General features: G+C 48.2%; 1 protein-coding gene and 1 long non-coding RNA gene across 3 annotated transcripts; one reads left to right on the top strand and one right to left on the bottom strand.

Moving 5' to 3' along the window:
- Positions 1 to 352: 352 nt before the first annotated feature.
- PILRA (paired immunoglobin like type 2 receptor alpha) lies at positions 353 to 19,097 on the bottom strand. Its single transcript, XM_047713469.1, has 7 exons — positions 18,856 to 19,097; positions 18,138 to 18,527; positions 5,949 to 6,170; positions 2,087 to 2,117; positions 1,411 to 1,460; positions 1,182 to 1,225; positions 353 to 786 (listed from the first exon to the last, which is right to left on the bottom strand). Exons 1-7 carry the CDS (start codon positions 18,908 to 18,910, stop codon positions 652 to 654), a joined length of 927 nt encoding a protein of 308 aa, XP_047569425.1. The 5' UTR covers positions 18,911 to 19,097; the 3' UTR covers positions 353 to 651.
- Positions 18,551 to 27,292, top strand: LOC125090624 (uncharacterized). Of its 2 annotated transcripts, XR_007124403.1 has the most exons (4): positions 18,551 to 18,631; positions 24,247 to 24,374; positions 25,543 to 26,666; positions 26,836 to 27,292. It is a non-coding gene; the product is annotated as an uncharacterized LOC125090624 (long non-coding RNA). The 2 variants fall into 2 exon arrangements; XR_007124402.1 differs by having other exon boundaries at positions 25,543 to 27,292.
- Positions 27,293 to 27,993: the final 701 nt, after the last annotated feature.

A 27,993-nucleotide genomic window follows, 5' to 3' on the forward strand; every position in this document is an offset into this window, starting at 1 on the left:
GAGGGATCTGGGAGGGCCGGGACGCCTGAGTCCTGGGAGAAGGCCGTCGTTGGGGAGGGCAGGTCTGGGTTCAGACCCCTGCTCAGCCACTTACTAGGCGTGTGGCCTGGAGAAAAGCGCTAACCCCTGTGGTCCTGTTCAGGGCTCGGGTGAGCGCATCCAGTCTGGGCTCAGCTTGTTGGAGGCGCCTCAATGAGGTGGTGCACTTGGCACGTGCGTGTTGTGCGTGTTCGTTCTGATCGGAGGGGAAGGGGAAGGGGTAGAGGAGGGCCAGACCCTGGCTTCTGGGCTGGGGGTTTATTGTCTCCTGCCCCTGAGGCAGTCACCCAACTCCAGTACTGGGGGAGGGATCTCGGGTGTGATCCTTTATTATAATTCATTCGTGGTGAGGAGGAGAAGACAGAAATGGAAGGTGCCATGAGTTTTCTCCTTAGATGCCTTCGGGCAAAATCCACCAGTCCTTTGACTCTTGTGGGCAAGGGCTGGGAAGGTGGAGAGGGGGTTGGAGCAGATGGCTCTGTCTGTCTGTGGTCCTTGGAGGCCTTCCACACCCACTGGCTTCTGAGTCCTCCCGTCTGGCCGGGGTCCTTATCAGAGGCTGTGACCCGCTGGGCAGCTCAGTCTAAGGAAGTCATCCTCCAGTCCCACTCGTCAGGCCTTTATGAGAGAATATAGGGTCTCCTCTTGGGGGGCCTCCTTGGGACGGAGGCGGGGAGGTGCTGCAGGTGATGAGGAGCTGGAGAGGGTGAGGGAGGCATAGAGGATGGGATTGTCCTGGGCTTCATCCTGGCGAGAAGGAAGGAGAGGGGGTGAGACAGTGGAAGGGGAGCTGTCCCCACCTGAGAGCAGTAATCTGGCACCTGAGTATTCACCAACACTGCATGCAGTCCCTCTATTCCCTTCACCCCATCTTCTCCAAACTTTTCTTTTTCTTTTTTTTTTTTTAAAGATTTATTTATTTATTTGACAGAGAGAGAGAGAGAGAGAGATCACAAATAGGCAGAGAGGCGCAGAGAGAGGGGGAGGCAGGCTCCCTGCTGAGCAGAGAGCCCGATGCGGGGCTCGATCCCAGGACTCTGGGATCATGACCTGAGCTGAAGGCAGAGGCTTAACCCACTGAGCCACCCAGGTGCCCCCAAACTTTTCTTTAATTCCTTCAGGCCATAGTCTGAGATGCTTACCTCGGGCTCCAGCTTGGGCTCCAGCCGGGGCTCTGTTTGTTGTCCTAGAAAAAAATCAAGGTGTGCTGGGGTCAGGTGCCTACGCCCAGGGTAGAGAAATGGGCTGGAGCCTCCAGCAGTGAGGTCATCTGCTGTGTCAGGACCAGGGTCAGGACTAGGGATGGGTGGGGCACGTGCGTGAGCAGGGAGTGTGTAGGGAAGGATAGGAGTGATGGCAGTAAGAACTCACTTTTAATCCCGATGTTCTCATACTTCTCCTCAGTGTTTTGGAAGGATCCCCTGTATAAGAAGGAGAGGGCAGAACATGGGTTAGAGGCTGGACAGAGGAGAGTTCAAACCTGTGTGGGGTTGGTTCTCTGTGCGTGCGTGCGTGTGTGTATGGGCGGGGAGGGGCACTGGGACGGCCTGACACTCCGAGGTGAGCTCTGTTTTTGAGGCTCTCAGGAGGCATCCTGGATTATCCGAGAGGCAGTTTGCTGTGTCGCCAGTAGAGGTCCCACAGGCCTATTGAAGGCGGATGGAGAAGCGGCTTTGTTGGAAGAGCCTTGGGAAGGGTGAAGTCTTGTCTTGCCTTGTGGTTGTTGGTACAAACTAGAGAATGAACACCAGCTCTACCCACCTCAGGTCTTCTGGTGGGTGCCCAGGCCAGAGGGGAGAGAGGGGAGGGAAGGGGCTGGAGAGAAGGACAGAAGTCCAGAAGATGGGCTGGAGGGACCGGGAGGTGGGAAGGTGGAGAGGAAGAGGGCTCAAGAGGGAGGGAGGGAGGCGAGGTTAAGAGCTGAGGAGGGAAGCGGCTCTGAGAAAAGAGACACCCCCTGGGAAAGGACCAGGAGAGCGGAGTGACAGAGGCCCTGTGCCCTTCCCATAAGGAACTTCCCTATTTCCCAAGAGGGACAAGCACTCACTTGGGTACCGCTCTGGCGTTAGTCTTCAGACCTGTAGGGGAATAGCGGCATGTTAGGGTGCCATCCATAGAGAGCACCTCTCCTCCCTGCCTTCCTGCTCTGTGTGCTCTGAGACCAACCTCCAGAGAGACCAGGGCAGTGGAGCTGCTCTGTTGGACCCACCTGGGACTCAGAGTGACACCTGGCGTCCTGAGGCTGCCCAGCCCTGTCCTGTGGTTGTCAACACCAAATCAGGAGAGCAGCTCTTGTTTGCATCGTCTTTCTCAACCTCAATTTTTCTGTTTGTTTCCTTACCCCTTGCTTGAATTCCCCAAGCATCCCTCAACCTTGCTCCTTCTACTGCCAAGGCCCTGCCCACCCATCCCTTCCTTCCACCTTGTCTCAGACCCACTGCTTCCTCCTATCCTGAAACACTGGCTTTTTGTGCTTTCCTGAGTGGTGGTTTTTTCTCTCCTGCCTTGTGAGCCTCATGGCTGGGACCTGGGTCTGAGCTGCAGCCTGTTCCTCTCCGCCCTCCGCCACTGAAACCTGCCAGTCTCCCCACTCCCCTCTTCTCTTCTCATCCCCCCGAGTCTTTTTGTGGCATTTCCCAAGGATTGGCCCCTGCATCATAGACATGTCCTCCACCACCCAACACCATCCTGGAAGGTCCCACCATCCACGGAGACAACCCTCTGGACACACGGGACTCCTACGTCCCCCAAACTCCAGGACCCTCCCTTCTGCCATACCCTGGGCTTTTTTTTTTTTTTTTTTTTTTTTTAAATCTCTTGGACTGAGAACTCTGATTTATTAAATGCCAGCATCAGGGGCGCCTGGATGGCTCAGTGGGTTGGGCCGCTGCCTTCGGCTCGGGTCATGGTCTCAGGGTTCTGGGATCGAGTCCCGCGTCGGGCTCTCTGCTCAGCAGGGAGCCTGCTTCCCTCCCTCTCTCTCTCTCTCTCTCTCTCTGCCTGCCTCTCCATCTACTTGTGATCTCTCTCTGTCAAATAAATAAATAAAATCTTTAAAAAAAAAAATAAATAAATGCCAGCATCATTTCTATGCTACAACTTTCTTTCCTTCCAGCTTTCTCCTATTATCATCCTGCTTGCTATGCCTGCCCTTTGACCCCATGAACTCTTGTCCCTTAATAATCCACTTTCTTTCAGGCTGTCCAAGCTCCCTGCTGATCCTCTCCTCTTCATTCCCCCTCTCACGAGCTCCTTGACCTCTCCTGTTCCCCTGTCCTTAGGCCACACTTAGTTGACACATCTCTAATTCAGGATGAGGCCTATGACAGCGGACACTCTTTGTTTACCCAATTTCCATTTATTTCTTTGTACTCAGTTACAGAACCTTGGTTTTATTTGGGGGTGGCAGTGTGCTCCACTGATAGATGTGGGGAAAATGACGCATCCTCACCAATAGGATTCAAGGGGAAGTTATGGGTACGATTTTCAGGAAGACTGACTAAAGGACAAACAGCTGCAGCATGGTCTTTTTGTCCTTTCTTCCTTCCTCCTGTTTCCTGCCTGGATTCAGAAATGATGGCTGGAGTCTGAGCAGCCATCTTGGATCAGGAGGCAACCTTCAGGACAGAAGCCAGTAGCTAGGACAGTGAGCAGGAAGCTAGAAACCTGAGTGCCCGAGGACAGCAGCCTCTGCCATCTGCCTCCTCATCCTTTTCTATGAGGGGAAACAAGGAACTCTGTCTTAGGTAAGCCCTGTTACTTTTCATCTCTGATGCCAGCAGGGGAACATAACTTCTAACCAACATGTTCTAGAAGTTTCTACACCTGCACGGGGGAGACATGATCATGCGCAGTGATGCTTTTACAGAGCTCTGGCATCTCATCTGGGTGGAATCCTGAAATACCATCTTCTGTTCCCTCAGTGACTGTCACAGCTCTTCCTCTCCAACCGTCAGCCTCACTCTAGAGAAAACTGTTGTGACTTTTCCTCTGCAGAATGAAGAGCAATTTGTATATGTTGAGTTTGTCAATATTTTTCTTCATGGCTTTTAGGTTTTACATCATACTTAGGGAGGCCATCTCCACTGCATGGACATGAGATGGTCTCACGTGCTTTCCTCGAGTATGGGGTTATTTTCCCCCTCATTTAACTCTTTGATTGATCTCTGTGGAAGTTATTTTGGTGCGAATTACGAGATAAAATTATTTTCTCCAGATGGCTGCTCACTTGTTCCAGCACCATGTGCTGAGTGACTCTCATCTTTCCCCATTGATTAGAAATGCTGCTTATTAGCCTACTAAATTCCTGAATTTATTTTGATCTGTTTCATCCTGCTTATATTGGGGCTTTTCTCTTCTCATATATTGGTTTATCTGTGTTTTCATAGGACAGGATCGAATCATTTTAATCATTACAGCTTAAAATTGCAGGCACTAATGCTCATATGGTCCTTATTCTGTGCCAGGATCTACTCTTGATGCGTTACATGTGATTGTCATGACAACCCCCGGGGTGAGTGCTATTACTCTTCTCATTTTACCGACGTGTGAGCTGGGGCAAAGAGTAATAGTACCACTGCACCGGAGTTTCCGCAGCCAGGACCTGACTGCAGCCGTCCGGACTCTGTGCTCTTCACTCTGTGCTTTAGTATCTCCCGCAGCTAATCTCCTCTCTGAAAATTTTCTTCAGAGGAATTTCAGATCAATACTGGAGGCTGGTGGGGTGTAAATGATGAACGCCTCTAGCCCTGTCCTCTTGAGCTATAGATGCAGACACCCACACTGCTGAGGGACATCTCTATGCAGAGACCACACAGGCACATCTCCAACATATCCCAGACTAAGGAACCATCATCCTCCCCCAAACATGGTCTTGACCCGCTGTGTTCTCTAATTTGCTTGGTGGTTTCCCCATGAGTCCATGGGGAATGAGTCCATTCACCCTAGTTCTTCCCACTCCTTCACCTCTACACCAGCCCAATCCCCAAGTCCTAATTACTGGTTTTCCTTCTTAAACTTTTCCAGGATCTGGCTCTCTCCCTCCACCCACTGCCATTGCCTTAGACTGGCCCTGTCTGGCCCACCTCTGGCCCCACCTCTACTCCCACCAGCACAGACTGATGGATCTGTAAGGCAGACCTGAGGTTGCCACTTCCCTGCTTCACGTTGCCTCTGGGATCAGAGCCTCTTGGGAGTCATTTACAAGGTTCTCTTCTCCCATCGCCAGCCTTTTCCACAGCACTGAGCTACCTACGGTTCCCTCACTGATTTCCTGCCCCTGCATGGATAGTGACCTCTTCACTACCCTCACTGTTTGCCTGGCTAATTCTCATATTCTTTGAGACTTTTTGCAGGGTTACTTCCTATGGGAATTCCTCACTGGTTCCCCTCCTTTCTCCCAACCTACCACAGCTCTTTCTAAATGAGGCAGTCACTCCCTCTCCCCTCCCTCCAGCACTGAGTTCCTTGAAAGTAGGACCTATGCTTTATTTACATTTGTTATCTCCAATCACCCTGCTCCAGGGTCTGCAGCACTGGTTCTCAAACTTGATCACGCACACAAAAGCACTTGATGAGACCTTTAAAAATTTAGATTCCCAAGCCTGGACCTCAAGCCCAGCAGGGAGCTGCATTTTTTTTTTTTTAAGATTTTATATATTTATTTGACAGAGATCACAAGTAGGCAGAGAGGCAGGTAGAGAAAGGAGGAAGCAGGCCCCCCGCTGAGCAGAGAGCCCTCTGGGCTCAAGACCTGAATGGAAGGCAGAGGCTTAACCCACTGGGCCACCCAGGTGCCCCTGGAGCTGCATTTTTTAATGCAGAATGACCCAGGGTCATTCTGATGCAGGTGGTTCTGAGAAACACTCAGTAGGGAAGCTTGGTGGGGGGCATGGCCCGGAACCACTTACCTTTGCTTCTCTTCCGCCTGAGGTAGAGTATCAGTCCCAAAATTGCAATTATGAGCACAGCAGCAGCCAGCGCCACCCCTACTGCAGCTTCCACACTCAGGACTGAAGACGTTGAACTCTTACTGTCTTCCAAGTCACCAACGCCAGTGGTGGTGGGGCCAGTGGTGGTGGTGGTAGTAGTGGTGGGAGTAGTGGTGGGAGCAGTGGTGGTCGTCTTGAGAGCTGAGAAGACATGAGAATTTAGCAGATTCTCCCCTGGAGGACTGGAGGTTTCTGGATGAAACCGTCACATCTTGTTACCTACTTTGGGGAATACTGGGGTGGGGGGGGACCACTCTCTGAAGCTCTCACACAGGGAGCGGGTAATGAATCCACATCACCCAGCTTAGATGCTGACTCTACCTCCCATCAGTGGTGTGACCTCAGAACCTCATTTCATCGCCGACAAATAGGGATCCCTAAATTATAGGAAGGAAAAAATTTTTTCATTGTGGTAAAGTATAGGTAACATAAAATTTACTGTTTTAACCATATTTAAGTATATAGTTCAGTGGCATTAAGTACATTCACACTGTTGTGTAACCATCACCACTATCCTTTTCCAGAACTTTTTCGTTTTCTCAGACCGAAACTCTGTCCCCATGAAACACTCACTCCCTTCCCCAGCCCCAGGCACCCACTATTCTGTTCTCTGTCTCTATGAATTTGACTGCTCTGGGAACTTGTTATAAGTAGAACCAAACAGTATTTATCCTTTCTGGATTGTTTTAGTAAGTGATAAAACATCTGTAAAGTACCTAGTATATATTAGAAATATGTTGTTTTAAAAAAGATTTTATTTATTTATTTAACAGAGAGAGAGATCACAGGTAGGCAGAGAGGCAGGCAGAGAGAGAGAGGGACGCAGGCTCCCTGCTGAGCAGAGAGCCCGATGTGGGGCTCCATCCCAGGGCCCTGAGACCATGACCTGAGCCGAAGGCAGAGGCTTTAACCCACTGAGCCACCCAGGCGCCCCAGAAATATGTTTTTAAGATTAAATTAATATATACTGAACTTCTACAAATAGATTGTACCTTTGTAGATGTTTAATGCACTGTTTAAAAACTGACAGAATGCTAAGCTACTGGAAAAAATTCAACGCCAATAAAATCTTTAGGTTAGTATGGACCAAATTTTCTGTCGACCCTCATTGGAAGGGAATAATAAAACCATCCTTTAATTGAGATAAAAATTTTAAACTTGTCAACAAATGTACATAACATGCTATCTAGAAAAATAAAATCCGAGGAATACATATTTAAAAAAAAATACCTCCTAGAATGTGACTAAAGCCATACTCTGACCCAAATTCATAGTATTAAGTGCTTTTATTATTTAAAACCAGAAGAAATTTGAAAAATGAACAGAAGAAGTACCAAAACCAAAAAGAAGCCAGCCCTAAGAAAACTCAGAGAGAAACAAGTAATGAAAGCTATGTAGGAATAAATTTATTAGGAATCAGGACAATAGAAATAAATGCAGGAAGTGGTTATTTAGGGGAAAAACAAACAAACAAACAAACAAGAAACAAAGAAGAAAATAGATAAGACTCTTGCAAACCTAACAAGAGTCTGCTGAAATCATTTGTGATTGCATATGCTCAATTATAGGTTGATAAATTTTAAAAACTCTGAATTGGATGATTTTCTGAAATAAAAACTTTGGAAAATGGAGCTAAGTAATACAATTTCAGTGAGAGGTAAACCAAGAAGTAAGAACTTTAGGGGCGCGTGGCTGGCTCGATCAAAAGAGCATGAGACTCTTGGTTTGGGGATCATGAATTTGAGCCCCACAGCCAGGGTAGATTTTACTAAAAAAGAAAAAAAGCTTGAAAAAAAAAAAAAAAGGGAATTCTATTAAAGAACTACCCTTCATAAGGATTCCAAGCTCAGGAGGTTTTATGTGTAAATTCTTGTGAAAATTTAAGGAACAAATAATTCCCAAATAGATTCTAGAACACAGAGAAATACAGAAAATGATGCAATTCTAATTCATTTCATAAGACGATAACCCTGACACTACTATCCATTCATAATTTCTTTTTTTTTAAATGCAGGTTAAAACAATAAAGGCCTATGTTTCTTACCAATCTGAGTGGAGGAAAATACCCAGGACTACCACAATGGGAGCCTAGGTTGGCACAACCTTTGGGAACGCATTTGCAAAAAGTAACCTACCCTGGGGCGCCTGGGTGGCTCAGTGGGTTAAGCCTCTGCCTTCAGCTCAGGTCATGATCCCAGGGTTCTGGGATTGAGCCCCGCATCAGGCTCTCTGCTCAGCAGGGAGCCTGCTTCCTCCTCTCTCTCTCTCTCTGCCTGCCTCTCTGCCTACTTGTGATCTTTCTCTCAGTCAAATAAATAAATAAAATCTAAAAAAAAAAAAAATGTAACCTACCCGGGCATGCCCTTTGACCCAATGATTTCAGGGCTAGAAATTGATCCTGTGGAAATGCTGAGCAAGTGTTAGAAGGCCTGTGATTAGAGGTGTTCTTTGCAACTTTGTTTGTGATGTGGCAGCAACTTAAATGTCTTTAAACAGAAGACTGAGGAAGTAGATTGCGAGACAATGCTGGGGCGGGACACCCTGCAGCCTTTTTTTAAAAAAGGCAGAGCTGTGGGGCACCTGGGTGGCTCAGTGGGTTAAAGCCTCTGCCTTTGGCTTGGGTCATAATCCCGGGGTCCTGGGATCGAGCCGGGCTCTCTGCTCGGCGGGGAGCCTGCTCCCCCCCCACCCCACCCCCCCCCCCGCTCTGCTTGCCTCTCTGCCTACTTGTGATCTCTGTCTGTCAAATAAATAAATAAAATGTTAAAAAAAAAAAAGGCAGAGCTGTGTATGTGCTGAAATGGAAAAATACTTTGTTGTACGGTGACATGAAAACAAGTCATAGAGCAGAAGAGCATGCAGTTTGATTCTATCTGGGTTATGTATCTATATCTATATCTGCAAGAGAGAACATTTCTCAGAAAGAAGTAGTGGTTGGGAGATAAAGTGCAAAGGAAGGAAGGTACTTGTCATTGGACTCGGTTCGGTATTGTTTGACCTTTTTTTTTTTTAAATGATGTGCAAGTATTACCAGTGCCTTTATTATTTTCAAAATTTAACATTTATCAAACTTCTATAGGCACATAATTTATTTTTAAAGATTTTTTTTAAGGGGTGCCCGGGTGGCTCAGTGGGTTAAAGCCTCTGCCTTCGGCTCAGGTCATGATCTCAGGGTCCTGGGATCGAGTCCCGCATCGGGCTCTCTGCTCGGCAGGGAGCCTGTTTCCTCCTCTCTCTGCCTACTTGTGATCTCTCTCTGTCAAATAAATAAAATCTTAAAAATCTTTTTTTTTTTTAAGATTTTATTTATTCATTTGACAGAGAGATCACAAGTAGGCAGAGAGGCAGGCAGAGAGAGGAGGAAACAGGCTCCCTGCCGAGCAGAGAGCCCGATGCGGGACTCGATCCCAGGACCCTGAGATCATGACCTGAGCCGAAGGCAGAGGCTTTAACCCACTGAGCCACCCAGGCGCCCCGGCACATAATTTATTTTTAAAAAGATTTATTTATTTTAGAGGGAGAGTACGGGGGCAGGTGGGGCGGAGGAAGAGGGAGAGAGAGAATCCCAAGCAGATTCCCTTCTGAGTGCGGAGCAGGACAGGAGCTCAGTCTCAGGATCCTGAGATCAGGGCCTGAGCCAAAACCAAGAGTCAGTTGCTTAACCAATTGCACCCCCCAGGCACCCCAAAAGGCACATAATTTAAAGAGTCCACAAATTCCATACAGTGTATAAAAATAGTAGCCCTTGCATAAGCCCACCGTTAGCTATTTCTTCTGACATTAGCCTTGTTTTTCTAAATCACATGCACATACTGCTGTTTCTTGACTTAAGTCGTATTTATTTACTTCCTACCGTTGAAACTGAGGATTTAGATCCCTCACACCCCCACTTTCACCATCTTACTCGACCCTCCAGGATTCAATGTTCTTTTCATGACAAGGGTTCTTCACCTGGCTTCCGGGACACTGTTCTCTCTTTGTTCTTTTCCTGATTCCCTAGTAGCTCCTTCTGTCTTCTTATTGATTCCTCCTTTTCCCAACCCGAAACAGTCATGGGACCTCCTTAGTTCAGTCCTAGGACCCCCTCTCTATCTACGCTCACTTCCCAGATAATTTATCCAGTCCCATGGCATTAACTAGCAGCAACATACTAATCCTGACCAAAGTTACGTACCCAGCCACCTCTCTCCCCACACTGCCAACTCCTAAATCTCACGCCTCCTCACACCTCCATTTGTTTGTCTTGTAATGTCTCAAATTTCAGTTGTCCTTAACTCTCCTCCCAAGCCTGTTCCTCCCCCAGGTCCCCATCTTGGCAAATAGCAGGTCCATCCCTCAAGATGCTCAGGCCCAAAGCCTTAGAGTCACTCTTGCTTCTTCTCTTTCTTACCCCCACATCCCATCATCTGCACATTCTGCCTGCTCAGTCTTCCAAATATAGACAGCATCTCCCCTGCCCTCGTTGTCACCCTATTCAAGGCATCTCACCTCTCACTGGTGTTCCTGCCGGTGACCTTGCTCATCTTTACAGTCTGATTCTCCACACAACAGCTGGAGGGACACTCAGAACACATCAGTGCACATCAGGACATAGCAGGAAACCCTCACTAGATTCATTGTGCGAGTGAAAGTTCTTTTCTTGGTTTTCAGAGCCACACGGGATCTGCCCCCACTGCCTGTTCTGATCTCACCTCCTGTACCGTCAGCTTCTTCATCTATTTCAGCTGTACAAGTCCCACCCCATGGCCTCTGCCCTGCCGATCCCTCTTGACTGGAACATTCCTTCACTTCCTACAGATCTGTGCCTGGGCTGGATTTTTCTGCTGGCTTCTCTTAGATCCACTCCCTGACTCTTCTCCACCTGCTTTGTTCCTTTGGAGGTTGGTTTTGGTGGGCTCTCACACACTGGTTCCTATTCAGTGGCCATTGGAAGTCACCATCAGGGGATAGAGGGAGAGGGGCTCCTGGGTGGTTCAGTCGGTTAAGCGTCTGCCTTCGGCTTGGGTCATGATCCCGGAGTCCAGGGACAGAGCCTCACATCGGGCTCTCTGTTCAGCACGGGAGCCTGCTTTCCCCTCTCCCTCTGCCCCTCCCTGCACCACCTCCCACCTCCACTCATGCTCTCAATCTTGCTCTCTCTCAAATAAGTAAATAAATAAAATCTTAAAAAAAGAGAGATGGAGAGAGGAGGGTAAGTCGTGGCAAAACTGTTGGCCCCCTCCTCACTGGATTTTGTATTAATCTGGGGTTTCAGAGACATAAAACCAATGGGGTATAGAAAGAGATGTAGAGTTTTGAGGAATGGGTTCATGTGATTATGACAGCTGAGAAGCCATTGTGTCTGCAAACAGGAGTCCCAGAAAAGCTGGGGGTGTGGTTCCAGGCCAGACCTATAGGTTTGAGAACCAAGGAAACCATTTATATAATTCCCAGTGTGATTCTAAAATCCCAAGAACCAGGAGCTCTGCCTGAGGACAGAAGAAGTGGTGGTCCCTGCCCATCCTCTACTTTTTTGTTCTTTTCAGGCCCTCAAGGGTTTGGATGATGCCCACCCACTGCTAAACTCTTCTGGAAATGCCATCATAGACATATCCAGAAAGAATGTCTTACCATCTCTCTCGGCATCCCTTAGCCCAGCCAAGTTGACGCCTAAAACTAACCATCCCAGACATGTTGACTCTCTCTCCCCAGAAGCTACAGCCCCTCTCTGGTCCCAGTACCTTCTCTCTACCTGGCTCCTCCATCCTGGAGATGGTTGCAGGTGTGTCCCATCCCTGACTGGTTTCCCTACCCTGTGCTCTACTCAAACCTCTTCTCAGTCACCCTGTTACAATGGCTGCTTTCTCCTGGTTTTAATGTCCCTCGGGCCTTTCCTGTTCCAGCTGAATAGGGTAACACCCCTAGCAACCTTTATCCCCCAGATTCTGCTCCGTTTCCCTGCTTTTCTCTTTTCACCACCATTCAACACACAGAATTAATGTGTTGGATTTCTCTTCAGCCTTCTTTCCATACTTATGTGCAAGAGGCATTGTTGTGGACATGTTTAGCCTTTTTTTCCCTTTCTTTCCTGCTGTTTCCCTAATGTCTGTATTAGCACCTTACACACAGTAGGCATTCAATAAATATTGTTGAATGAATGAATGAATGTAAGAATATTCTCTTAGAATTTCAAAGCATTCAACTATTGTCTTCCAGCTTCCTCTGTTGCTATGGAGACCGCCAGAGCCTTGGTGATTCCCAAATTTCCTGTGGCCTGTTTTTTCCTCCTCGGAAGTTTTTTGCATCATCTTTTGGTCCCTGACATTCTGAATTTCATGTTTCAGTGTCTCAAGGTAGGTCTTTTTATTTTTACCCATTACTCTGGGCTCCTTTGTTCTGGAAAATTTAGAGAGTTATTTGGTCGATATTTTCTTCCAACTACATTCTCTCTTCTCTGTCTCTGGAACTCCCATAATTCAGAGGCTGGAGTTCCCGGACCAATCCTCAATTTTTCCTCTTTGTGACTTTCCTATGGCTGTTGTAAGAAATGACCACAAACTGGGTGACTTAAAACAACAGAAGTTTAGTTTCTCTCAGTCCTGGAGGCCAGAAGTCAGAGAGCAAGGTGTTACTAGGGCCTCACAACCTTGGGAGGCTCTAGGGGAGACTCTGTTCCCTACTTCCGCCAGCTTCCAGACTGCACCACTGAGTCTCCGCTCTGTGGCCACACTGCCTTCTCTTCTGTGACAACTGAGTCACATCTGTTACCATGTAAGGTAACAGCCCGGGTTCTGGGGGCTGGGATGTGGAAATGATGAGGGAGCAAGAGGCTGGCTGAGGACAAAGCAAAAGCTGGCACCTTGCACCCCTTCTCCACCCGCTCCCCTCAGTAATATGTGTGACATTCCTCAGGCACCTCTGGCTGACCTAAAAGAAAAACAAATAGTTACCTTGCAGAGATCACAGTCCTGCAAGACAGGAGTCTCCCTTGGTTTACCAATGTCCTAGAGATTTACAACAAAGAAGCTATCTAACAATAGCACAATTTCCAGAGGCAAATAACTCAGTTCCTCAAGCCCTAAATATAGTTAAATTTCTTCTAAACCCAAATCTCACTAACAAGGACACTTGATAGGAGAAATGTGAAACTTTATCTCTAGATCTCCAAGACAGTGTCGAGAATCTTTCCCAAGCATATGGCCCACTGATATACATCTAAAGGGTCTCACAAGAAGATTTTTACTACTAGTAATGAATAATCTTTCTCCCAACAATAGCTAGCCCCTCAAGGTCCTGGAGACCTTGCTTCCAAAATTCCTTAGAGACTAACATCACCCTCTTTGTCCTCACATACCCAACTCCTGTATATATAATCAGCCACTCCTCAGGATAACGGTGTAGCATCTCCATCTGCCCACGGGTCCTGTCCCTGTGCTCTAATAAACCACCTTTTTGCACCAAAGATGTCTCACGAGTTCTTTCTTGGTCATCGGCTCCGGACCTCAGCCCACCGAACCTCACCTAGGTTCTAGATTTTCATCAGAAAGGTCTTTGTGGGGCCTGCTATCCAACCCACCACAGTTTCCAGATCCGTGAGTCTTTGTCAGCCTTCTGAGGTGTATCTGTCAAGTTGATCTCGCAATGCTTTTACTGGGTTTTCCATTTTTGCCATCATAGCTTAAGTTCCTAAGAGCTCCTAGTCTGTTTGGAAAGCTCCCTCTGTTGCTCCATGCTTGTGTTCTCAACTTTCTGAAAATGGTGGTTATCTGAGTTTTATTCTCCCTCCATTGTTCTGGTGCCTTCCAGCTACTCCCCTTTGCTCCCCACCACCCCATTTGTTTTGCTGTGTGTTTCATGGGGAAGGATTCCTTAAGTGTCTAATGTAGTCATAGTTTTAAATGGTGTCTCAGCACCAGAGACACAGCAGAGGTGAGAGGTCAATCCTCAGGGCTGGAGGATTCCCAGAGAGGCCAAAACCCAATGTCCTTGTCCCCTTGGAGGCCGATGTGCAGAAGCCATGCTGACTGGAAGCGGTGTGTGTTGTCTGGGAGAAAGTGCTTGTCTGCTACTGGGCTGTAGGATCTGTTAGGATTTCTGGATGCTTTGGGGTTTCCACCAGATAGATTTCCCAGAGAAGAATCTCCTGATTTCTTGCCCTTAGAGGGGTGGGGGATACCAGCTGGGTTGCCTGAGAACTGGGAGGCATTTAAGGGGGCTGGGCGTTTAGGGTCTCATCAATTCACCAAATCTCCAGTTTTAAGGACTGACCCTTGCCCCCAGTATGCCTGGGGTACTGCCCCCAACGTCCCTCTGGTTCATCCTTTCTGGAAAGCAAATCTCCAGTCTGCTGGGTGGGGAGGGGGCACAGAGGTTTCCCTGCTTCTTAAATAGATTCTCGCCCAATCCTCCAGCTTTCTGACACCCTTTCACTCCCACTGTCAGGCATTCTGGGGTTGCCCTTGCTGAACTGTCAAGGGGTTTTTGTAGTTAAAAAACTGCCTTCCTTCCGGGTCTCCCCACTGCTGGTTTAGGGCTAAGCTCCCTGGTCTTCTAGGCCAGGTACATTAGTCTACGTGTTTCCAGCTTCCCAAATACTGTTTTTGACCACATGACTCACACACTTTTTTGTCCTTGTGGATTTTGTCTTAAAATTTTCCTTTGCTTAGCATGGAGGACAAGGTGAGTTAGAGAGGAGAAGGGAGTTGAGGGAAATTGGAAGGGGAGGTGAACCATGAGAGACTATGGACTCTGAAAAACAATCTGAGGGTTTTGAAGGGGCGGGGGGTGGGAGGTTGGGGGAACAAGGTGGTGGGTATTAGAGAGGGCACGGATTGCATGGAGCACTGGGTGTGGTGCAAAAACAATGAATACTGTTACGCTGAAAATAAATTTAAAAAATTTTAAAAAAGTATTTTAAAATATACTTTTACAAATAAAAGTAAAAATAAATAAATAAATAAATGAATGTGATATTTAAAGAAATTCTACTCAAAAATGAAAGAAAGAAGGCACAAGGGCTGACAAACTTTCCAATGACAAAGAACAGAGTGTCGCAAAATGAACATGCAAAATAATGTAATTCGATCATGTAAGCAATGCAAAGCATTATGAAAGTTGTTGATATTTGTTCTGTAAAACTAAATATAGGATTCATGCACAGTGCTTGGAACAAGTAAGACCAAGGTATGAAAATTATTAAGTCCACACACATGGCATAAAAAATGCCTCCATCAGAAAGGATGAATACCCAACTTTTGTATCAACATGGATGGATCTGGAAGAGATTATGCTGAGTGAAATAAGTCAAGCAGAGAGAGTCAGTCATCATATGACTTCGCTTTTTTTGTGGAGCATAGGAGATGACACAGAGGACATGGGGAGATGGAGAGGAGAAGGGAGTTGGGGGAAATTGGAGGGGGAGATGAACCATCAGAGACTGTGGACTCTGAAAAACAATCTGAGGGTTTTGAAGGGGCGGGGGTGGGAGTTGTGTCAGCCTGCTGCCCCATGGAGGGCCCGTATTGCGTAAACAATGAATTCTGTTACGCTGAAAAGAAATTAATTTAAAAAAATTTAAAAAACAAAAACAAACAAACAAAAATTTCCCTTTGCTGTCATTTTAGTAGAGTTTGGTAGGGAGGAGAGGTAAACGTGCCTATAACCCAATGTTTGGCCAAAATTTATGCAATATTTTCTAGTGAAAATTATAGAAAATGAACATTCAAAAAACAATGTTGCATATTAGTTAAAAAAATAGGAGAGGATTTAGAGGAAAGCGTCTTGTGAGATATTTACATGGTCTGTGGAAGAACACTGCGGAGGTTCCTGAGGGATATAAAATAGCGGCCATTCTGGTGGGAAGATTGGACTCACACTGATTTCCGTTTCTGTCAATTGCCTTATAGGTTTAAGGCAATTCTGGTTTTAAAAATACCTATAAGTGTTTTCTTCAGAACTTGGTGAGCTTATTCTAATATTCATGTGAAACAATAGATCAAAACAATAGTAAGGTTTTTAGGGAACTAACGTGGTTCTGATGGTCATAGACTTACCAGCCACTGAACCGTGACAAGTTACAATCCCTAGAACAGGAGAAAAGACAAGGAAATGGAGTTGACAGACCAGAAGTGGGTGCTATCTTACAAAAAGGCCAGGCCTATGAGTCAATGGAGAAGAGAAAAAAAGATTTCATAAATCTAGCTGGGACGATTGATTTGTTTCTTGCTATGAAAATCAATTTAGTTCTTTACCTCACACCATATACCAAAAGAAATCCTCACCAGATTAGTGAGTTTTACTGTCAAAAGAAAGCATACAAAAATCAGAAGAAATTAAAGTATTTTCAGCCCCTAGCGGAATATAGGATTTTGGGCTAAGACATAAAAAGAGGAATTTACAGAGGAGAATACAGTGAGATTTGGATACAAAAAGAAAACATCTATATGTAAAAAGCATGATTAAGTCAACCACAGACTTCTCAGTTCTACTTGCTGCAAATTTCCCTTAGGGTGATGTTTTTGTGTGGTGATACTTCACTTAAGTAAAAACTTTTCTTTTTATTACTTCTCTGTATTTTAAAAATTATTAGCATGAATATCCAATTAATTGTACTAAATGAAAAAATTAATTTATTGCTGAAGAACTCATAGCAAATGTGACTGAAACTGAGAAATGAGAAAAGTTAGGAGAATTAAGGAAGGAAGAGGAGGAGGGGTCTGAGAAGACCCAAAATCTCCCCAAAATTAAGGGAAGATGCAGGAGGTGCCCGAAATATAAACCCAAGCCTGTCTGGCCTAATTCAGTCATGAGCCATTTTCTATTTGCTCTAAAACCAGCCCGGTGTCCTACGGGGCAGTGGTTACCAGGGCTGGGGACACAGACGGTGACCTTCCGGCCAGCAGCAGTGATGTGTAGTTTGGAAATGCCAGCTTGAGTAGCTGTAAAAAGCAAACCTACGGTTTTTGGTTTTTAGGGATGTCTACAGACAGCGCACCCCCAGTGCCTGCTCCTGGGAGAGATGCCTTCCCCAACCTGCTGTGGGGACCAACCCAGGTTCAAGTCCCCACGGGCTGCTGAGTTACATGGAGGATCTAGTAATGTAGCACATCCCATTATTCATGAACAATAGGTCAAGACAATGATAGCCTCAGGTCAGCTGGTAAGGATGAGCAGTTACTGCTTAAGTGGAGGCTCCAGGGTTAAGCTGGCTTCAAGTCCCACCTGCACTTCGATGGTGGCTTTGGGCGGGTCCTTAGTTGTTCGAGCCTCAGTGTCCCTATCTGTGGCGGGAAGACGGCGGCAGTACCTGCTGTTACTGTAGGGCCGTGGGGCAGGTTAACCACGGCGACACATACCAAGCTGTTCACCCCACAAGGCACAGTGAGCGGGAGCGGCTGTATTTCTGCTCCAGCCGTGCCTCTCAAAGGCCAGCATGGAGGGGCGAGATTGGAGGGGACAACGGGGACAGTACAGGCAGAGGTGGGGACTAGGGATGGGGGAGCAAGGAGGGTAAAGAGGATGGAGGCAGGGGAAGAGGGAGATGGGAAAGGAGAGGAGGGATGGGGCTGGGTGGGGAGCACTGTTGTCTGGGCTCGGAGGAACAGAGCAGAAGGAAGTGGGGGGATCGGGAAAACAGGTCATGGACGTTGCCAGGGGACTGGGCTCTTGGGTCATCTTTGGGTACCTGCTGGGTGTGCTGGGCTGAGCCCATGGCTGGGGAGACGCAAGACTGGGGCTGGCTGGAGGCATGACAAAGGGAAGGCAGCTCACATCCTGAAGACGTCAGGACGGCCTGGGGGCGAGGGCAGGGAGGCAGGCTGGAGGCCCCCCCCCTTGCTTAGGGCAAGAAGGGAGGATAACTGGGGAGCCCAGAAGGTGCTGAGGCTGGGGGAGTGGGGCCTGGATCTGGAGGGAGCAGTGAGGGGGTGGCAAGGAGGGCAGCCCAGGCCTGGGGAGATGGAGAAAGAGTAAAGTCGTCAGAGGGCTGGGGAGGAGGTGGTGTGGGGAGAGGAGTTTGAGAGAAGGGCACACAGGAAGAGTGGGGCCTGGGCCAGGCCTGGGGGATGCGGGCATCATGGCCTTTAGGAGCCTCAGGGTGAGCGTGGTGGCTGCCGGGGCAGCTGGACTCACCGGGGGTGATGGTGAGTTTGGTCCCCTCGAGGTTCTGCCACACCTTCTTGCTGCATCTTAATGTTTCCACTTGGATCCGGCAAAAGTACACATTCTCATCCTTCTCCTGCAGGTTCGATATCTTCAGGGAGCCAGACCTCTGGCCCACTGACAATTCAAGGGAGATCCGGTTCTTGTAGTCCCGATGGATGAAAGACTGAGTACTGTTGTAGATGAACTGCCCATGGAAGTGTGCCCGTCTCAAGGCTACACTCACTCTGGGATCCGTGGCTAACTCCCAGTCATGATAGAAGGAGAAATGGATACGGACGGAGGCACCCTTAGGGGCTGAGAGGCGGTCGGTTTGGTTGATTCCATAGTTAGTACTTGGATCACATTCTGCTGAGCTACCTGCAGGAGCGGGGAGAGGTGAGACTTGAAGCCACTGGGAGAGATGAAGAGGATAACCCCAGCCCTTCTGACACCCTCCCCCACGGGCAGTAGTGGGAAAGATAGTAGGACTGGCTCTCTGGCCTGGGTGTTCCCCTCCCCAGGCATGGGGTAGGGAGGAGGGTGAAGGGTTGGGGCTGACCAGCACTATGGGACCAGCCCGTCTCTTGCAGGGTCTGGGAGGCCTGGCCATCTCCCCCAGCAGACCCCCTCTCCAGCTGTCCAGCCACAGTCCTTGCTGGGGACTTGCTGGGCCTCGGGGCAGAGCCAGGGTGTCCCGGACACTCACCGGCCTGCAGACGAGACAGCAGCAGCAGCAGAGACAGCAGCAGGAACAGACCCATTGCCTCACTCTCCTCCCCGGGGAGGAGACGACAGCAGCTCCGTCAAGGCCAAAGGGGAGGCCCTAGGAGGTGCCTCCTTGGGGAGTCAGGAGACACCCAGAGAGCGTGGATTAGGCCCCTTCAGAAGAGCAGGGAGGGTGAGAGCCTTCCCCAAACTCACCCGTCCCCAGAGTGACCAGCACTTCCTTTATCAATCTGGTTTCTTCTTTTCCTATATTGCAAAAGTGCTTCCTTGTGGTCAGAGTGCAGAGAGCCATGACAGAGGCCCCCAGCCTCTATCTTCCTGCAGAGGGCCTTGGTTCTGACCTTGGCCATGTGTGGCCTCTCCTCTTCTGCCTCCACTCCTGGCCACTGCCAGCACCTCTACCTCTCCTTAGGAGTCAGTCTCTATCTCTCTAGCTCTCCTTTTCATTGGCTGAGTGTCTCTTGGCCTCTGTCTGTCCTCCCAGGTGAAGAGGTGCCAGCAGGACCAGCTCCAAGTCTGCCAGCGAGAGGACAGGCAGCCAGGAGTCTCTGAGGAGAGAGAAGGAGGAGGGAACCACTGGTAGTCAGATGCCATCGACCTCCAGCCCCAGCACCAGGAACACCCAGCTTGCTCTTTGTCCCTCTCCTTCCTGGCGGGGTTCCACTTCAGCCCCTTCCCTGCTGTCCTGTGTAGGACCCAAGTCTACCAGTCCCGTTCCCTGCCCTGATCAGGTCCTTTTGTGCAGTCTCATACCCTCCCTATGGTTAAGAGGTAAGAGTGGACCTTCTGGAGGCCATTCCTTGACCCCCCAGGATGCAAGACCATATCTGTAGATCCTTCTGTTCTCCACTCTAGATGAGGAGACCAAGGCTCAGAGGAGACCTGCCCTAGGTTGCATGACTCTCAGGTGGGAGGCCCAGGGCTCAAACTCCAGTCTTGCGGAGTCCACAGAGCATTCTGCTCCTTTTGGATGCTTCTGTCTGGTTGTCCCACACAACCTCTGGACCTCAGCTCCTGAGAGCAGAGTTCTGAGGGTGACTCTCGGGAGACTATAGTTTTCTAATGCTCCTCAGGTGATTCCCTCCACAGCTGGGAGAGTCCTGACTCATCCAAAGCCTTCCTTGACTAGGAGGGATATAAGGCCCAGAGCAACAGAGTCACCCTGGTGACAGTCTCTGGACCATCTCCAAAGGAGCACACTGCCAGCTTGTGACTGGTGGCAGGTGGGGGTGAGAGACTGGGGCTGGGACCTCTGGTGACTCACTGGGCAGGTTCTAGGAGGCTCTGCTCCCTCCCTCCCCTGGATGAGGTTGGCTTTGGCTTACTGAGTAGATGGTGATGAGGGGAGAGCATGATTTCATCACAGGAAGTGGTCTTATCTTCTGGAGGTGGAAGCAAGCAGACCGACTTCCTTTCTCCTTTTCTGTTTCTTCCCCAGATCTCACAGTTTTTTTCCACTCTTCTCCCAGGCCAGCCAGCCAGCCCCTGCCCTTCCCCCGTGTCTGCAATTCTTATATTTCCTGCCAGGCCTGAAAAGAGAAATTCTGCATTTTCATGGAATGGCCTTATCTGAGCCAGGCCCCAAACACCCATTGCCTCATTTTCAGCTTTAAAATATTGTGTGGTGAATGTATTTTCACCAATAGGAAATTGAGGCACCATCAAGAAACTGAACCTTAATGTCATGGAGTCCTCTGGGCTGTGGAAGGTGGTTGGGCGAATGGCAACAGGTGGAAAAGTGGACAGAAGAGAGGACAAGGGACTGACTGCCTTTTTGGCAGCTCTTCTAGAGGGTGGCCTGGTCTGTCTGAGGGGTGACACCTGAGTTCCAAATCCACCTTGTCTCACTAGCTTCCCAGTCTCCTTTTTGCCTGGCCACCCAAGAAGGGGGCTGGACCCCACTAGTGGGTGTCCCAGCCCATTCTGTTGGGCAACATGGCATGTTTACTAAATATGCATGTTTACTAGCTAAACTTTGGTAGAATATCTGCTGTCCAGGTGCCTCGGGCTCCATTGTTCCCTTATACGGTATCCCTATATGCAAGCTGCGCATTTCATGTCCTGTTCAGGCCCCTGGGCCCAGCTGGATCCCCATGATGCCTGGAATTGTGAGGCACGACTTCTGCTCACAGACACTGTGTGGTTTCTGGGTTTGTTCATCCTCCCTTCTCCCAACAGCAATGAGAGTGTAATCAGTCCTGAATTGTGGCTCTCACAGAGGGGGTTTCTGGTGGGAGGAGGGCCTGGAATTTTGTGATTCATAGATGGGCAGAGCCTAAATGCAACTCTTTATCTCAGATGGTGGCCGTAGGTGAGGGGTCAGAAGCCATATGATGAGGAGAGAGAGAGAGAGAGAGAGAGTGAGGGCTATGAGCTGTGGACCACACTTTGAGAATTCTACCTTAGATATTCCCCCAAGGTCTTCTAAGTTTTTGTTCTCCCTTTCTCATTGGCCACATCCATCACTGCCCCTTCCCCCTCCACAATACCTCACCTTGCTCCTACTCCCGCCCCGCAAGTTCAGGAGTAAAGCAAGATGTAAGCTCTCACTACCTCCACTAATTGTGATGGAGTTTCTAGCCCATGCAATAAGACAAGACAAAGAAATAAAAAAATGCTCTGTGTTTTCCTAGATTCTGTGTTTATGTAATTTGGCATTCATTCATCACAGGGCAATTGTATTAACTATTTCTTTAAAATTTTCTGCATCCTTGGTGCTCTGGTACCTGTGGCCTTGCTGACTGGGGAAAGATGGTCCCTCCCAAAACTAGCCTATTCTTAGATAGAGCAAAGGGCATTTCCTAGGAACATGCCTTTTGTGTGCGAACTACTCAATCCAGGACCCGTCCTCTAAATCACCTCCTTTATCTAACTCTCACCCACCAAGCTAATATTTCCTCTGCCCTGAGTCAGTCCTGTGTCAGGTGCCAGAAAACTAGAGATAGTTGTAACCCGTAACCCAAAGCCCACTGGAATTAATTGAACTAGCCAATCCTAAGCTGTTTCCGCTTCCTTGCTTATCTTGCCAGGGGAAAACACACAAAAGGTTGTGGTCATTGCCTTCCCCTTGGTCTTGCCTCTGCCTCCTCTAGTGCTTCCCCATGTGGCCCTCTATGACATGGCATTTTCATTCTCTGCAGGAAATGTAAGTTCTAAAAACCTTCTTTCAGTGTCACTACCCTCTCTGTGTCATCACTCAGTCACCTGTACAAAATAAAATCCTGTGAGTATAAGAATTGAGCCAGAAGACATCCAGATTGGAAGGAAAGAAGGAAAAACTGTTTATTAACAGGTGACTTGATGTTTTATGTAGAAGATCCAATGGAATTGACCCAAAAAGCCACAACCGCTGTAAGTGATTTAAACTAGGTCACAGGGGGCACCTGGATGGCTCAGTGAGTTAAAGCCTCTGCCTTTGGCTCAGGTCATGATCCCAGGGTCCTGGGATCGAGCCCCACATTGGGCTCTCTGCTCAGCAGGGAGCCTGCTTCCTCCTCTTTCTCTCTGCCTGCCTCTCTGCCTACTTGTGATATCTGCCTGTCAATAAATAAATAAAATCTTAAAAAATAAATAAATAAACTAGGTCACAGGATACAAAAGCAATACACAAAAATCAATTGTTTTTCTTTTTTTAAAAACATTTTATTTATTTATTTGAGAGAGAGAGACACACACACAGAGCACACAAGTGGGTTTGGGACAGAGAGAGAGGAAGAAGGAGCAGCAGACTTCCTACAGAGCAAGGAGCCCAATGTGGGGCTTGATGCCAAGACCCTGAGATCATGACCTGCATTGAAGGCAGATGCTTAACTAACTGAGACACCCAGGCATCCCTTAAGTGTTTTTCTATATACTAATGACAAAAAATGGAAGTCAAATGAAAATAATACCACTTATAATAGCTTCAAAATATGAAATACTTAGAAATAAGTACCACAGAAGATGTGTAAGATCAGAACACAAAACTATAAAACATTACTGAGAGAAATTAAAGATTAATGAATGGAGATTTCATACCTAAGTATGAGCAGTATTCAATGCAGTTCAGATGTCAATTCTCCCCCCATTCATACGTACATAGAACACAATCCCAGCCAAATCTCAGTAGGCTCTTTTGTGGAAATTGAATAGCCAATTCTAAAGTTCCTATAGAAATTCAAAGTACTTCATGGCTAAAAACTGAAAATGAAGAACAAAGTTTACGCTATCTGACTTTAAGACTTATTATAAAGCCACTGTAATCAAAATGTATTGGTGTCAAGGGAGAGAAATAGATTAATGGAACAGAACAGAGTAAAGAAAGAGATCCACAATTCTGGGGTCAGTTTATTTCTAACAAAGATGCAAACGCCATTCAGTGGAGAAATTACAGTCTTTTGAAAAACTGGAAATTTATATTTAAAAATGAACTTCAGGGGCGCCTGGGTGGCTCAGTGGGTTAAGCTTCTGTCTTCGGGTCAGGTCATGATCTCAGGGTCCTGGAATTGAGTCTCACATCGGGCTCTCTGCTCCGCGGGGAGCCTGCTTCCCTTTCTCTCTCTGCCTGCCTCTCTGCCTACTTGTGATCTCTGTCTGTCAAATAAATAAACAAAATCTTTTAAAAAAATGAACTTCAATTCATATTTTGCACTCTCTACAAAAATTAACTCAAAATGAATCATCAGCCTAAATGTAAGTCCTAAAATTATTTAAGAAAAAAAAAAACAGGAGAAAATCTTTGTGACTTTGGGTTAGGCGCAGATTTCTTAGATTCAACACCAAAAGTATTAAAGAAAATATTGACAAATTGGAGCCTCTCAAAATGAAATCTGTTCTTCAAAAGATGCCGTCAAGAAAATGTAAGGAGACACTACAGACTGGGAGACAATATTGGCAAATCACATAACTCACCAAGGATCTGTTTCCCAAATATACAAAGAACCCTCAAAATTTGTGAAAAAAGAATCCCAATTGTAAACATGATTTAATGATTTGAAGAGATACTTTGTCAAAGAAGACATACAGCTCACAACCACATGAGAAGATGTGTAACAGCATTAGTCATTAGGGAAACGTGAATGAAAACCACAGTGAGATCACATCACATATCTGCTAAATGTCTCAAACGGAAAGACCAGCCGATACTAAGTGTTGGCAAGGAAGTGGAGCAACTGGGGATGTCATCCACTGCTGGTGGGAATGCACAGAGGTGCAAATATTAAGCCATTCCTTACAAAGTTAGATATATACCTACCTCACGTACACACACACACACACACACACACGTACCTCCCTCTCCAACCTTTTCAAGTTTGAGAACCACTGCCCTGAAGTTTGAGTCCAAGGACATGGAATTTAAGGACCTCTCTTGCCTGTTACCTTTCCTTTTCAGGGAAATCCTGTGAGGTAAAAAGGAGTTTAATTCCTACCCAACAAAGGAAGAAGCGAAGGCCCAGACAGGTCACCTCACTCGCTCCAGTTCCTTCCACTGGGAAGGTCTAGAGTCTGGACGATGCTCAGGTCTGTGTGTCTTTTGTTTTGTTTTGTTTTTGGACCCTCCCCACCCCTGCCCACCGCCCACAGGTCTGTGTGCCTTGTGAGCTTGGTGCTTTCCCAAATGACGGTCCTTCTTCCCAGCTCCCGCAATAGCTTAACTTCCCCAACCTCGTCTCTCCTCCCACAGCCCTTCCTACGAAAGCCCTCCAGTGCTGCTTTCATCCAGCCACTGGTCAATTTCTGGGGAAACAAAGGCAGCAGGGATGTGAGTGTGAGGAGAGGCAGGCCATGGAGTGATGGAAGATGACAGTGGGTCTCTGAGAACAGGGAAGGAAGAGAAACTGGGAGCCAGATCTTGACCTCTACCCTTCCGCACAGTCTGCAGTCTGCTCCTGTGCCGCAGCTGACATCAGCACTCTGTTTACTTCCTCTTATTTTCCATCGGAGGGAGGAGGCCAGGCTCAGAGAGGGTTTGTCCTGCCCTGGTTGGGGACAGGCACACAATGAGCCCTCCAGAAATGAGAGCCCAGCCGGGAAGGGAAGACTCATCCATGTAAAGCAAGTAGAGGGAGGCCCCAAAGTTAATGTTGGAATAGGTGGGCATGACACCTCCCACTTCCTGGGTGCTGGGTGTTTTGCTCATTTGCTATATTCTTTATGCTTTGACATCTGGGGCCTCACTGACCAGGGAGAGACTGCCCCTCGCAGTGCTAGTGAGTTCCTAGAGATAGCAAAGACTTGCCCAGGAGCACGCCTTCCTTTTTATTTTATTTTATTTTATTTTAATTTTTAAAGATTTTACTTAAGAGAAAGACAAAAAGAAAAGAGAGAGAGAGAGAGAGAGTGAGAAAGAGCATGAGTGGGAAGAGGGGGAGAGGGAGAAGCAGGCCCCCCTCTCAGCAAGGATCCCGATGGGGCACTTGATCCCAGGACCCGGGGACCATGACCTGAGCTGAAGGCAGATGTCCAACCCACTGAGCCACCCAGGTGCCCCAGGAGCACGCCTTTCATGTGCACACCAACCAGTCTAGAACCCACAAACCACCTCTTCTATGTGACGCTCCAGGAGGGCACTGTTCCTCTGCCCCATTCCCCCCAGACAGCCTTTCATCCGCAGAACCTGCTGAAATTATTCCCACTGGTCAGTCCTCAGCCTGCTTATCCTGCTTTGTCTTGTCTTTTCTACAGACAGTATGATAAAGGCTCCTGTCCCTGTTTTCCCTCCACTTCCTCGGCCTCTTGACCAACCTTGGTGCCTCCCAGCATGGCCCCACCCGGAGTTCTGTGCCTCCTGTTTCTAGGGAATCTGTGAGGATACATTCTCATTTCCATGTGTTTGTGTCTTACCACACCTGATCCAAACAAATCCAAATCCAGTTCTATTCTAAAACAGTAGTAAAGTCTCCCCAGACCCCAAGAGGTAGGCAGGGTCTGTTAGGTCCTCATTTTACAAGAGGAAACTGAGGTCCCATGGGAGGTTATGAACGTCACTTACAGTCCCACTGCCAGTAAATATCTGCTGGGCTGTGGGGTCTGGGCCTGTGCACAGTGCCACTTCCCCATGCAGTGACAGCAGTCGACTGTCCTCTGACCCATGTTACAGCCAGGGTTCCCTTTACTGGGTCTTCCTGCTACACAGGGAGGAGATTAAGGACAGACCAGCTTGTGGAGATTTGGGTCCCTGTTACCCGACTTCGTGCACGAGGCAGTCAGGGCTGACGGGTGTGGATGGAGAGAAGGCAGAGAGGCCTTTATCTTTACAGGGTGGGAAGCTGGCAATAAGGATCCATGTGGCTTTCCTGTCAGTATGCGTTGTTTTCTGTGTTGCCTCGTTCTGTCCCCACTCAGACCCTCTAAGGGAGGTGGCTGTTCTCCCCATTTTGCCGATGAGAAAACAGGCCAGGGGAAGGGAGGGCATTTGCCACAAAGCCTGCCTTCTGTGGAGTCGGCCTCTGTCACAGTCCCAGGTTTCGTGTGTTATGTGACCTGTCAGCCTCCTCCTCACGGCCCCTCGCTGCATCCCAGCTCCTGATCAACACGACACACACCAACTGATCTTCTAGAAGAGTGAGAGCAGACAGCAAAGACCTGGGGGGCAGAGGCTTACCCCTGACCTTGCTGCGCTCCCAGGCTGGGAGCCGAGAGAGGATGCTCACAGAGGAGACCGTTGTCGGCCCTTCCCCTCAGAGCAGTGGAAGGCTGTAAATGTTGAACAAACAGCCGTCCAGAAAAGAAGCCCTGATTCATAGCTTTTGCCAATTTCATGGTGTCAAAACTCCCACAGTACTGAGTTAACTACTACCATGTGGACGGAAGGTTTGTATCCCCCAAATGTATGTGTTGAAGCCCTAGCCCCTCAGTGTGCCTGCATTCAGAGAGGGCGCCCCTGAGGACATAATGAAGGTTAGAACAATCATCGGGATAGGCTCTGGGTCCTCATAGAAGGTGACAGCAGAGTGCTCCTCTCTCTTTCTCTCTCTCCAAGTGTACAGTCTGCGGGAAGGCCTCGTGAACACAGAGCAAGACGGCATCGCCTACACACCACAGGCCATGACCTCAGAATGCAGCCTACCTTGCCAGCATCTTGATCTTGGACTTCCTGGACTCCAGAACCGAGAGAAGTTCCTGTTACTTAAGCCGCCAGGTCTGTGGCATCTCCTTATGGCCGCCCGAGCGGACGACTCCCCGTCCCAGGGTGAAGTCACTGAATTTGAGTCCAGAAGAAACGCACAACAGCAGGTGTTTCGACCTCATTCCCATGATACAGACACAAGAGCATGAATGACGTCAAGAGCATAGGTCATAGCAGTATGTGGTAGAATAAGGAGGGAGGAAAGACGGTAGCAGGGAGGGATGAGCGTCCTTCTTTTTAAACATAATTTATTTGTGAGTTTGTATTTAATTTTCTTGATTATCATTTTTGTGGTGATAATACATACCTAGCAAAAAAAATTACCATTTGAACCATTTTTAAGTAGACAACTCAGTGACATGAAGCTCATTTACAGTGTTGTGCACACATTTAATTTTTACTAATGGCGGTGTTCGGTAAGGGCCGCACAACATTCCCCAGAGTGTACCAGTCAGCTCCAGGACACTTCTCTCTGTGGGCTTCCGGGTGGTCATCAGGGAATTTAGGAGAAAAAGCCATGACATGATTGTTTCTGCGCATTTCACAGAATTCTAACTGAACATGAATTAATGGTGGACACGGGAGTCCTCTTCGTCTTTTTCCCCTTCCTTTATTTGTAAAAGGGTTTTAGGAATCCGAGCTGAGCAGGGCTGGCAAGAGAACTGGCCAATGGATCTGAGCTGAGGTGGGGGCTGCAGTCCCCGTCAGCCCCAGAACTTCGTGTCGCTGCGGTCCCCAGCGGCCGTGTTTATGTGGTTTGGGTTTGCAACAGCAGACGGGGATTCCCTCACCATTCTGGAGGCCAGAGGTGCACACTCAAGGTGTCAGCGGGGTCGTGCCCCCTCTGAAGGCTCTGGGGAGGGTCCTTCCCGCCTGTGCCCGCTTCTGGAGCTCACAGGGGACTCCGGGGTCCTTGGCGGTTGGCCCCGCGCAGTCCCTCCCTCCCCAGCTTCGCTTTACTCCCAGGTCAGACGCGGAGTGCGTCAGGGCCCGGGGCGGTCACCGGAGGGC

The sequence above is a fragment of the Lutra lutra genome, chromosome 18, assembly GCF_902655055.1.
Source record: "Lutra lutra chromosome 18, mLutLut1.2, whole genome shotgun sequence".
Lineage (NCBI taxonomy): Eukaryota > Metazoa > Chordata > Mammalia > Carnivora > Mustelidae > Lutra > Lutra lutra.